At 42.7% G+C, this 13344-nt stretch overlaps 1 protein-coding gene across 4 annotated transcripts in view; it reads right to left on the reverse strand.

Annotated features, from left to right (window-relative positions):
* Positions 1-13344, reverse strand: part of gdpd4a (glycerophosphodiester phosphodiesterase domain containing 4a) — a 143683-nt gene that overhangs the window by 66548 nt on the left and 63791 nt on the right. For all 4 annotated transcript variants that reach the window (XM_059963730.1, XM_059963731.1, XM_059963733.1 and 1 more), the window contains 2 exons: positions 3950-4155; positions 476-579 (listed from right to left, as the gene is read on the reverse strand). In XM_059963730.1, coding sequence (XP_059819713.1) covers positions 476-579; positions 3950-4132 — 287 coding nt within the window. In that variant the 5' untranslated portion in view covers positions 4133-4155. The remainder of the gene's footprint in view (positions 1-475; positions 580-3949; positions 4156-13344) is intronic.

A 13344-nucleotide genomic window follows, 5' to 3' on the forward strand; every position in this document is an offset into this window, starting at 1 on the left:
ACCAGTGCATCCAGGGCATGCTCTCTTCTCCTTGCTCTCTTTGAGAAGGACGTACAGAAGCCTCAGGTCCCACACCAACAGGTTCAGGAACAGTTATTACCCACCAAACTTCAGGCTCCTGAACCAATGTGGTTTACACACTTCAACACTGAGCTGATGCCACAACCTATGGACTTACTTTCAAAGGCTCAACAGCTCATGTTCTCAATACTTATTGCTTATTTATTTGTTATTATTATTTTTGCTGGATTTTTCTCTTTTTGCTTTTGCACAGCTTGGTGCCTTTTGCACACTGGCTATTTTTCCGTCTTACTGTGTTCGGGTTTTCATGAACTCTACTGCGGAAGTGAATCTGAGGGTAGTATATGGTGACAGATACATATTTTGACAGTACATTTACTTTGAACTTTAGAAGTAGAAGTAGGGATTTACACCTGGTGGGAAACAAACTAGGGTTTGAACACAGTGGACTCACCAATCAAAGTCATTGTAATCATTCTTTGCTTCACTCCAAAAGTACAGGAGCACAAACGCCAGGCCAAAGGTCAAGACCAGAACCCCAAAGCAGAAAAATTCAAACTGGAGTCAACAAGGGAAGCAAATGTTTCATTAGACTGTTATTTTCTGTGCGGTTTAACAATTAATTGCCTGCTTATATTTTATGTTACTACTTATATTCACGTAAGTGTCTAGTATGTTTTTTAGTGGTCACAGTATGTAAGGCAACACAGTGATTAACACAGCGCTTTACGGTGTCAGCCGCCCGGGTCCAGTTTCTGCCGCTGTCCGGAAGGAGTTTGACCATTCCCCCTATGACCGTGTTGATTTTCTCCGGGTGCTCCAGTTCCCTCTCACAGTTAAAAGATACACTGGTTGGTAGGGTAATTGTTCATTGTTAATTGTCTTATGATTAGGCTAGGGTTAAATCGGGGGCAGCTGGGCAGTGTGCGCGAAGGGCTGGAAGGGCCTGTTCTGCGCTGTATCTTAATAAACAAATGTATCAGTGTGTGCCCTAGTGTTGCATTTGTATAATTCAGAAGCTACTCTGGTGTTGCATTATTTGAATAGGACGGATTTGATTGGTTAACCCTTATCTACATATTTGAATGGTATGTTTCTTATCTATAGTATAAAAAGAGCTGAACACTTTGTTCACCACTTTCATTCTCTTTAATCTTTTCCTGCTCTTGTTCTGAGCTACTTGACTTTTGCAATTCTTCGTTTCCAGTTCTCCTTGTTCTATTAGCATCTAATAAACGATCGCAAAGCAACAGCATTTATGTCTCTCTCTTGACTTCTGAACGGATGTTTGATCAAAAACATCTGAAATGTTGAATGATTCTCCTCAGAGGACAACACGGTAGTGTAGTGGTTAGAGCAATGCTATTACAATGCCAGCGAGCCTCCACACGTACGGGTTAATAGGTTAATTGGTCATATGTGTGTAACCGGAAAGTATGGGCTACTGGGTTACTGGGTCAGAACTTCCTGTTACCGAGTGGCATCTCTGAAAAACAAGCAGGCTGTTTGGCCCATCCTAACTGTTCTACCCAATTAAGGTTTAGGATGATTTAGCTGGGGTATGGTGCAAGGCGTTGGTGAGGCTGCACTTCGAGCATAGTTTTAGCCACTCGTCTATATAAAAAAAGATGCCACTAAATTCGAAAGATTGCAGAAAGTCATCATCAAGGACCCCCACAATCCAGGCCTTGTGCTCTTCTAGTTGCTGCGATTGGGCAAGAAGTACAGGATTGTTAGATCCACGTTCAGGAACAGTTATTACTCTTCAACCATCAAGCTCTTGATCCAGGGTGGATAACTCCTCTCAACCCAATGTCGAACTGATTCCACAACCCATGGACTTACTTTCAAGGACTCTACAACTCATATTCTCAATATTTATTACTTAATATTTATTATTATTATTTTACTTTTTATTTTTGTATTTGCACAATTTGGTGTCTTTTGACACTGGTTATCTACCCATCTGTATTATGTATAGTTTTTTATTGATTCTATTGTGTTTCTTCATAATTACTGTGAAGTCCCACAAGAAAATGAACGTCAGGGTAACATATAGTGACATAAATGAGTTTTGATAATTACATTGAATGTTTACTTTGAAATATACGCATTTTCCTCAATACCTATGGTTAACAGAACTGATCAGGGATGTTGCCAGGACTAGAGGGTTTGAGCTACAGGGAAAGGTTTTGACCAGGCTCGTCCTTTATTCCCTGGAATGTAGGAAACCTCATCATGTTTAAAATGACGAGGGACATCGATGCTAACAGTCGTCTCCCCAGGGTAAATTCCTATTGTTGGTCGCATAGGTAGGACATTTTTTTCTCTGGTAGGAACGTCAAGTATTCAGAGAACATACATTGAGAAGAAAAAGTTTAAAGATGTGCAGGACAAGACTTTTTACAGAGAGGTGGAAACAGATACGATAGCAGTGTTTAAAGGCTAAAAGTCTGTTTAAGAGACAGGCACATAAATGTACAGAGAATGGCTAATATTATACTTATGTACACATTTATACTAAAGAATCTATTGAAAATAAAATTTAAAAAAACAAAAAAAAATACAGAGAATGGAAAGAGATGGATTATGAGATAGAGTCATTGAACACTACAGCACAGAAACAGGCCCTTCAGCCCTTCTCATCCATGCCAGCATTGTTTTCTGCCTAGTCCCATCTGCCTGCACCCGAAGGATAGCCCTCCATACCCCACCGGATGGAAACTCACATGGTCCTAGGGAGAGCGTACAAACTCCTTACAGACACCTCTGGAACTGAACTCCAAGCTCCAAAGTCTCTAGCTGTAATAGTGTCGCACTACCCATTATTTTACCGCGGCACCCAACTTTCCTGACCACCAAGAACTGCTCTTGCTCCTTTTCTTTCCAGATCTGATGACCAGAGAATATTGACTATTCCTCTGCATAGTTGCTGCCTTTCTTTCAGAGCTCCTCCAGCAGTCTGTGTGCATTGCTCACAGAGTCATATTTATTCCACTATGTCATTGCCCACCACAAATTACCACGGTAACGTGGTGGTGAGTGCAATGTTATTACAACACAGGGCTCTCCGGAGTTCAATTCCAGTGCCATTCAATAAGGAGTCTCTGTACGTCCACCCGTAGAATGAGTGTGTTTTCCCTGGTTGTTCCAGTCCAAAGACATACCAGGTAGGTTAATTGGCCATTGTAAATTGTCACATGATTAGGGTAGGATTAATCCAGTTCGTCTGGGGTTGCTGGGGCAACATGGCTCAAAGAGCCTGAAGGGCCTACTCATCGCTGTATCACTAAATAAATAAATATTATTTTATTCTAAACTTGCATGGCCTGTAGCTGTCTGGACCTGGAGATTCACGTGCTCTTCTTAAACTTTGTGAAAGTCTCAAAAAGAATTTCCTTTTTGAGGAAGTTGCCAGACAAGGCAGTGGACGTTGGCTGCATGGACTTCAGCAAGGCATTTGACAAGGCCGGTCGAGAAAGTTCAGTCACATGGCATTCAAGACAAGATGGTAAATTGGATCGGACACTGACTTCACGAGAGAAGTTAGAGAGTGTTTGTAGATGACTGCCTCTCCGAGTGGAGGCCTGTGAGTAGTGGAGTGCCGCAGGGATCAGTGCTGGGTCCATTGTTGTTTGTCATCTATATCAATGATCTGCATAATAAAGTGCACCAGTAAATCTATAGAATACACCAAGATTGGAGTTGTCGTGGACAACGAGGAAGGCATTAAGAGTTTGCAGCAGAGTCTGGACCAAATGGAAAAATGGGCTGAATTACAGCATATGGAATTTAATGCAGACAAATGTGAGATGTTACACTCTGGGAGGACAAACCAGGAAAGGACTTATCACTGGTTCTGTGCTGTAGTGCCCAGTGACGTTCCCCAGATGCCACATTACGCCCGCCAGCTGGAGGGTTTGCTTACCTTGCTGCAGCAGAGCTCTCCGGGAAGGATCCTGGTACGCTGGTACCGTCTCCACTGGCATCCGTAGAGCCCAGCCAGGCAGGAGAGGAAAGGCTGGGACTCATAGCGTTGAAGCAAACGCCGACGGACAACCTGCAGCCCTCCCAGCTTGACCTTTTTGAACTGGATTGGAGTGCTGCCCATCGGCCGGTTGGAGCTCACTCCCCCTGGAAAAGCACAAGGGCAAAGAAAAGGGTTGGTCCTGTTCTCAGTTCACTGAAACACAACCGCAAGCCTGGTGATACACCCTTCCAATCTCTTGCATCCAGCAGCACTCACATCTCCTATGATGAAGTTCTGCTTTTGCACATTCTTTGTCCGTCTTTGTATGCTTATGGATAGATTTTTCTATTGGATTTCTTTTTTTTTTGCAAGAAAATGAATCTCTAGTCAAAACTGCCCGAAGTATCACCGGCGCCTGCCTACCTGTATCACTGACACCGGCCTACCTGCCATCAAGGCCAAGTATCAAGAAAGGTGCCAGAAAAGGGCCAGCAACGTCATGGAAGATCCCACCTACCTTGCTCATGAACTGTTTGTCCCACTCCCATCAGGGAGGAAGCTGCGCAGCATCCACACCAGGACCACCAGATACAAAAACAGTGCCTTTCGCCAATCAGCAAGGCTGACCAACACCTCCACCCACTAACCCCCCCCCCCTCCACACCCCCAACGAACACTACTTTATCATTTCCTGTCAGAGTCATGTTATGTACACATACTCCCATGCCTAGTGTCATTTTGTGGACATACAATCAATGCATACAAGCTATTTAATGTATTTATAGTTCAGAAATGAGGACCCTGAATCATGCCTGGGGCACAATAGAGAAGATAGCCAAGGACAGACAGAAATGAAGGATGTTCATTGCTGCCCTAAATGTCAGGGCATTTATAACAGTCTGTAACTATGCATTTATATTTATTCTGATTTTTTTTAAATTTTGTGTTCTTTACATTGCTGTCTGTTTTTGTGCTGCATCAGATACAGAGTAAAGATTATTTTGTGCTCCTTTACACTTGTGTACTGGAAATAACATTAAACAATCTTAAGTATGGTAACAAATCCATACTTTGATAATATGTTTATTTTTGAACTTTGAACGACCTGTTCTTGAACTGACCTAAAAGTCCCTAACACTATCTCAGACTCTACTCCAGGGGTGGGCAAACTTTTTGACTTGAGGGCCACAAAAGGTTCTAAAATTTGACAGGGGGGCCGGACCAGGAGCAGATGGACAGAGTGTTTTGGTAATACACCTCATAAGAGAAAATAAAATATCATGGGATATGTAGAAAACATGTGCTTTAATTTCAATTGAAAATGAACAAATGCATTACAACAAAATATCTGTCTTTGAAGTCCCATGGTATTTAGCTATTTATTGAAATGACTTTTAAAACACTGAAAATTAAATGAATAAAATACAGCTTTTTTAATAGTAACAGTTATTATTTTAAAGCACTGAAAATTCTGTTATCCTTCAAGATATTATCATCATCACTCTCCTCCTGACTGTCTTTATTTCAAAAACGGTAGGAGATGCAGGTCTACTTGTCCTGCTCTTTCTTATTCAATTGTCCCCTGTGCCAAAACTCAATAACAACCCGCACAATGACAGAACAGTGAGAGCGCGCCAGTATGCGGAGCGCGTTATTTGATCTGGAGCGCATTTTTTATTTTGAGAACGTACGTGCACCTGCGCACTACTCATGTCCATCACTTAACAGAAATGACATGTAACATGTAAGGCTTATTGAAAAAAATATTTTCAAATGCATTTTTTACATAACACAATGAAGAAACTTATTTTTAATTTCAGTGGGAACAGTGTTGTTGGTCTCCCTTTTTAGCCAGCGCATCAAAGTCTAGATTTAGTTTTGTTGTGGCGATTCTCAGGATGGATCTGAGGTGTTGGTCAGTTAACTTGGATCTGTGGCTGGCTTTGTTGATGTTCATGACGCTGAACGCCTGTTCACACAAATAGGTCGAGCCGAACAAAGAGCAAAGCGCAAATGTGGAGTAATACGCTGCACCTCAACAAAGGTCAATGTGTAGCGGTATGCTACATGCAGCGCTAAAGTTACGACGCGGAGTCGGTAACTGCAGTCGAAGAAAAAAAACTTTATTCGAAATCCCCAGCCTCACTTTTAAGCCTCCCTCAACCTGCCCCCCATGGCGCAGAGGCTCCAAAGCTCTGTGCTCGCAAATCCCCGCAGGCTATCTCCCGTAGCCGGAACGCTGGCTAATTGTGAGCTGGTTCGGATGTGCCAGGAAATGGGTCGCCACAAATGTATATAGAGTGCGTCATCTATTGGGAAAACGCCAGAATTGCGGGGAAAAAACGTTAACAAGGTTTATTAATATAATTTCATCAAGTTCTGCGGGCCGGATTAAAAAGCTTAACGGGCCGTAGTTTGCCCATGCCTGCTCTACTCCATTATTGCTCTCTCAACTTACTCCGGTGTTGTCATGCTTATATTTTGTGCTATTTGTGTATAATTCATGCCAAATTAAATTTAAACTTATGTCTGCAATGTGCTTCACTGCTGAACATCACCAACTTTTGGGCATTTGTACCCGATGTACGTACCATATGCCTACGATGATAAACTTGATTCAGGTGGAACACAGAAACTATAGACCTGTTTGACCAAATAGCTTCTCTGTAAACCGCATCCTACCTTGTATGTCCCTTGTTCAGATTTACAACCTACAGAACAATTTGTTCAGTATAAAATGTACTGCTTAAGGCTCAGTGCAAATATCCAACTGATTTCTACAGAAGCCATTTGCTAAATATGTACTTAAGATTAATGCAATCTTTCTCACTGATGGAAATGATACTTTAAAAATTTAACTTGGGTGACAGGGAGTGACCTGAATCAATCTTAAACTGTAATTTCTTCAAGCCAGTTAATAACACAAATATAAATCTGCACATTCCATGTTAATCACAGGTAGATCTGTTTGGAATTAAAATCCCTCACTCTGAGTCACAATACTTACAGTCATAAAGTCAAAGAACAGCACAGCTCAGAAAGAGGAACTTTGGCCCATCCAGTCCATTCGATGCCAGACCATTAATCTGCCTCATCCTATCAACCTCCAACCAGGGCCTAGCCCTCCATAACCCTCCCATCCACGTACCTGTTCAAATTCCTCTCAAATGTTGAAATCAAACCCGCATCCAGCACTTCCACCGGCAGCTCATTCCACTCTCTCGCCACCCTCTGAGTGAAGAAGATCCCCCTCAGGTTCCCCTTAAACATTTCACCTTTCACCCATGACCTCTACTTCTAGTCTCACCCAACCTCAGTGGAAAAAGCCTGCTTACATTTACCCTGTCTATACTCTCATAATTTTGTACACCTCTATCAAATCTCACCTCATTCTCCTCCCCTCCAGGGAATAAAGTCCTAACCTATTCAACCTTTCCCTATAATTCAGGTTCTCAAGTCCTGGCAATTCTTCGATCTTTTATTATTTTTTTAATCCAGAGGAACAGTGCGTACAGGGCTTATGGACCAATGAGCCAATGAACCAACTGCCTGCAAATCAACTACCAACACGAACCTAATCATAGGATTATTTAGTGACCAAATAACTGACTAACCTACTTGGACTGTGAGAGGAAACTGGAGCACCCAGGGGAAACCTACACAGTTCATGGGGAGAATATACAAACTCCTTACAGATGGTGCCAGAATTGAACTCCGAACTCCAGAATGCGCTAATAATGTTGCGCTAACCACTACGCTAGTGTGGCACCCATTTTTGATATCTTCCCTGAAGGTAGGTGACCAAACCTTCAGATGATACTCCAGATTGGGCCTCACCAATGTCTTCAACTTCAACATAACATCCCAACTCCTGTACTCAGTGCGTTGATTTATGAAGACTAATGTGCCAAAGGCTTTCTTCATGTGTCTGCAACACCACTTTCAAAGAGCCATGGACCTGTATTCCCAGTTCCCTTTGTTCTATCACTCACTGTATAAGTCTTTCCAGGTTATACAACTTCCCTCCAACTGGTACAACTTAGTGATATGATACGAACAATTGATGTGCTAAAAACTGAGTTTAAACTAGACACACTGCAAATGGGTTTGAGGTCAAGATTTAATTTTCATGCGGAAATAAAGGCAAAGGAGACCATTCAGCCTCCCAACCCTCTCCTAGCATTTAATCTCATGGATAGTCCACAATTGCAAGACCATGTTGGACATTGATACTGTAGAATACTACAAAGGCTCACTGGCGAGACCAGTAGTGGGGAAGCTCCATGGTCTTCATGAGGCGGGGGGAGGGGGGTGTTGAAGCCAGCATGATGGGTTAGGGGCTGGCCACTCCCATCGGTGCTGCCCTCCGGTGTTCGCTCGTTGGAGGCAAGCTGGTCTGCGGCTGCACCAGCGTGTGATGAGGAACTGCTGCATGCTCGTTCTTGCAGAAACACGGCTCCAGGACAACATCCCATGCACCATCAATCTACAGGTCGTGACTCTTGGGGACTTGGGCTATATTATACTTTTGTGTGTGAATGTATATTTTTCTCCTATTGTACTTATATGTGCTATCTGTGCCAGACCCCTCCCATCCATGTACCTATCCAAATATCTCTTAAATGTTGAAATTGAACCCACATTCACCATTTCTGCTGACACTCTCTCTGTCATCTGAGTGAAGAACCTCCCCCTCATATTTCACCTAAGACTTCAGAAATCTTTGACTTCCAACCATCAGGCTTTGACTTTCAGTGTGCTTACCCTACCTGTGCCTCTCATGAATTTATACACCTCTATAAGATCATCCCTCATTCTACCTCACTCCAAAGCATAAAGTAAGAGTTTGCTCAACCTCTCTCTTGCCCTCAAGTCCTGGCAACACCCTTGTGAATTTTTTTCTGCGTTCTTTCCAGCTTCGTAAAATAAAAACATCCTAACCACCCACTGGGGGAGGCGTCCACACAGGACAAGGATTCCAAGCACTAACGTGCTTCTCCTAAATTCCTTCTTGGATGGATTAGTGACAGTCTTATATTGACAGTTCTCCTTCAGAATCAGAATCAGATTTACTATCACTGACATATGTTGTGAAGTTTGTCGTTTAGCAGCATCTGGTATGGAGGCGTCAGTGCACAAATTGAGAAAAGGCTGCAGAGAGTTGAAAACTCAGACAAATAGAAATTTGGATAGGTACATGGATGGGAGGTGTATTATTCAGGTGCAGGTTGATGGGACTAGGTAGATTGATAGTTTGGCAAGGACTTGATGGGCCAAAAGGTCTGTTTCTGTGCTGTACTGTTCTGTGACCCTATGACTATGTGGACCGTTCAGAAATCTGATGGCGGTGGGGAAGAAGCTGCTCTGAAAACGTTGATTTGTGTGTCATCAGGCTCCTAACCTCCTCCTTGATGGTAACAATGAGAAGAGAGCATGTCCCAGGTGGTGAGGGCCCTTAATAATGGTTGCTGCCTTTTTCCTCAGTTGTTGGGAGGCTAGTGCTCACGATGGAGATGGCTGAGTCTACAACCCTCAAGTTCTTTTTTTTTTCCAATTCTGTGCATTGGCCCCTCCATATCAGATGGCGATGCAACCTGTTAGAATGCTCTTGGATTTCATCACAACTAGAAACATCACCTCTGCTTCAACCCAATCAAAATCCTTGCACCTTCTTCTTGTATCTACCTTCTTCCAGAAAATATTCCGTGGCCTGTTCAGTCCTTCATGGAACCACCCTTTATTTGTTTTTACTTATTCAGAGATGCAACTTCTGGCCCGTCCAAAATGCACAGCCCAGTAGCCCATCTATTTAACCCTCGCCTAATCACTTAGGATGATTTACAATGACCAATTAATCTACTACCTCCAAGAGAACCACAACCTTATCACAGGGGTGGCTATGTTGGCTGGAGTCAGGGCCTTGTGCTTCCACTCCTGGTAGGGTCAGCAATGCCAAACAGGTAAGAGGGTAGAGGCCAGACTAAGAGCGGTCCACCGCTCCTCCAGGTTCCAGGGTTTAGCTCAGGGGTATCGACCCTGACTGGTTGTTACAGAAACTGCAATAAGTACATCTGTATGCGACAGTATGACAGACAGATATGGAGTACCTTCATTGTTGTCCGAAAGGCCATCAGTAATGTTTAACCTGCTAACCAGTATGTCTTTTGTCTGTCAGAGAAAACCTTAGATGTACATGAAGGACTAAGTGGGTTTATCTACAGGGGCAAAAGCAATAATGAACAAGCATAGCTGCAGTGGCATGAATGGCCTCTCCTGACATAGTAAAATAGCGTAGTGGTTAGCACAAAAAATATTACAGCGCTAGCAATCGCTGATGGGGGTTGAATTGCCACTGAGTGTAAAGCATTTGTACCTTCTCCCTGTGAGCTCCAGTTTCCTCCCAAATTCCAAAGAGATACGGGTTGGGCCCCCAGCACAACCCTCGGACAGTGTTAGTCATTGTCAGGACTGCCTAAGAATAGCTATAAATCAGCTGCAGCTTGTTCAAAATGCAGCAGCAAAAATCTTAACCCAAAAAAAAAGAAAATCTGAGCACATTTCACCGCTTTTGGCATCATTACACTGGTTGTCTGTGTCCTTCAGGTTCAATTTTAAAATACTCTTAATAAAAGGCTCTGAATAATCTAGCTCCTCCGTATATTTTGGAGTGTCTATCCACTAACATCCATAATTGTAATCTTAGAAGCACAAGTACTTGTTTGCTTGGGGTTTGTAGAGCCAAACAGATAAGAACTAATGATTCAGCCTTTTGCTCTTATTCACCAAAATCTAGAATATTCTACTGACCGAGATATGCCAGGATAGTACTACAGAATGTTCCAAAACCCTTCTATAAACCTCCTTTCTAAATTTGGCCTACTTATAGGATTACTTAATGCCTGTGATATTAATTATATATATGTGATCACTCTATTCTGAGGGCACAGCCTCAGAATAGAAGGACATCCATTTAGAACAGAGACGAGGAGGAATTCCGTTGGCCACAGTGTGGTGAATCTGTGGGATTTGTTGCTGCGGAGGCCAAGTCATGGAGTGCATTCAAGGCAGAGGTTGATAAACTCTTGATTAGCCAGGGCATGAAGAGTCTTACGGAGAGAAGGCAGGAGATTGGGGTTCGGAGGGGAATGGATCAGTCATGGTGAATTGGCAGGGAAGACTTGAAGGGTCAAATGGCCTAATACTGCTCCTATGTCTTATGAACTTTAGAATTTGATCTATTTGATTACATTTTATTCTATATAATGTTTGTCTTTATTTATGATTTTTAATTTTGTCTCATATTTTGATAATTATATCGATTTATCTTTCCAATCTATGTAAGGCACTTTGAGCCAAAATCTTAACGTATGAAAATTGCTATATAAAGTTATTACTTTTATTTTACTGCATGCTTCAATGTCTCAATGTACATGTGACGAATAAAGCTAATCTTTATTATTAGTTCTTCCTTTCTCAGGCAGTTATCCTGTTGGCAGATTCGGATATGGATCAAGACTGCAAAGCAAGAGGGAAGAACCCAGAATAAGAATATGAGGGAGGGGAAGGATTCCAAACTGGCAGGTGATGCACTCTGCTCGGATAAGACCACCTTATTCTTGCTTCTTCCCCCTTTCTTTCAAGTTCATGTTTGGTAAAGCACAGATGGGCCGAAGGGCCTGTTTCTGTTCCATGACTTCTGATGAACGTTCTTGGCCTGAAACATTCATGAGTTCTTCCAGTACTTTGTCTGCGGTTTGCTCAAGATTTCCAGTATCTGCAGAGTTACTTGCGTTTACAAATGCAAGTAGTGTTGGAATCTGGTATTCGGAAGGTGATGATATGAACCATTATGGGAGAGGTGCAGGTCAGAGAACTCCATAACCAAAGGGAATCATAAACACAAGAGATTCTGCATAAGTCCTGAAGAAGGGTCTCAGCCTGAAACCTCGACTGTTTGTTAATTTCCAGAGATGCTGCCTGACCTGCTGAGTTCCTTCAGCATTTTGTGTGTGTTGCTTTGGATTTCCAGCATCTTAAAACTTTCTCGTGTTTTGGTTCTGCAGATGCTAAAAATCCAGAGAAACACACACAAAATGCTGGAGGAGATCAGCAGGCCAGGCAGCATCCATGGGGAATGTTTCAGGCTAAGACCCTTCATCAGGACTGGAAAGAAGCCGGATTAAGGGTGGGGGGTGGGGTGCTGAGTACAAGCTAGAAGGTGATAGGTGAGACCAGGAACAAATAAACACAAGAGATTCTGCAGAGGCTGGAAATCCAGAGTAACACACAAAAATTCTGGAGGAACTCAGCAGGCCAGGCAGCATCTATGCAGAGGAATAAAGAGTTGAAGTTTCAGACTGAAACCTTTCATCAAGAATGGAAACGAAGAGGGAAGAATCCAGGCTAAGAAGGTTGGAGGGGAGGGTAAGGGATATAAGTTGGCAGGTGATGGGTGAAACCAGATTCAGATTTATTTATCACATGTACATCGAAACATACAATGAAATGAGCAGGAAGAAGGCTTCAATTTCCAAAGGCAACACGAGTGAATCTGCAGATGCTGGAAATAAATAAAAACACAAAATGCTGGCAGAACTCAGCAGGTCAGACAGCATCCATGGGAGGAGGTAGTGACGATGTTTCGGCCTGAAACATAGATGCTCCTCCCATAGATGCTGTCTGGCCTGCTGAGTTCTACCAGCATTTTGTGTTTTTATTCAATTTCTGAATGCTAGTCAAACTCTTTTGGAATAGTCAACAGGGTTGAAATGTGGGGTCAATGTGTGCAAGATCCCTTCAAGACTCAAAATAAGAAACGAGATGCATATTTATCCCATTGTTTTTCCGAGAACTTAATTCGCCACATCTTTCTGCGCTTTGCCAACAGAGATCATATTTCAAGTGCCTCGAATTCAGTCCAAAAACCTGGCAAAGTTTTGAGGAAGTGTTAAATAAGTGCAAATGCAATCGTTTTGTCTCAGTGGATTTCAGGATGGAAGCTGAGATGTGCAGAAATGGGCCCCTGGCATTGAAGCAATTAAGTCAGAGCTGGTAATTAGAACAACTTGGAGGAACAAGAAGACTAAAATAAAGTCAATAGCCACTGCACATTCAAATGAAGTAAACAACCGCTGGGAGCCATGGTAGCGTAGTGGTTAGCGTGATGCTATTACAGCTCAGGCAGTTCCAGAGTTCAGAGTTCAATTCTGCCGTCATTCTATAAGGAGCCTCCTTTTGGTGCATGGAACGCATTGCAAGCGACGGTGGTAGAGGTGGATACAATCGGGTTTTTTAAGAGACTCTTAGATAGGTACATGGTGCTTAGAAAAATAGAGGGCTTTGCGCTAGGGAAA

The sequence above is a fragment of the Hypanus sabinus genome, chromosome 3 (assembly GCF_030144855.1).
Source record: "Hypanus sabinus isolate sHypSab1 chromosome 3, sHypSab1.hap1, whole genome shotgun sequence".
Lineage (NCBI taxonomy): Eukaryota > Metazoa > Chordata > Chondrichthyes > Myliobatiformes > Dasyatidae > Hypanus > Hypanus sabinus.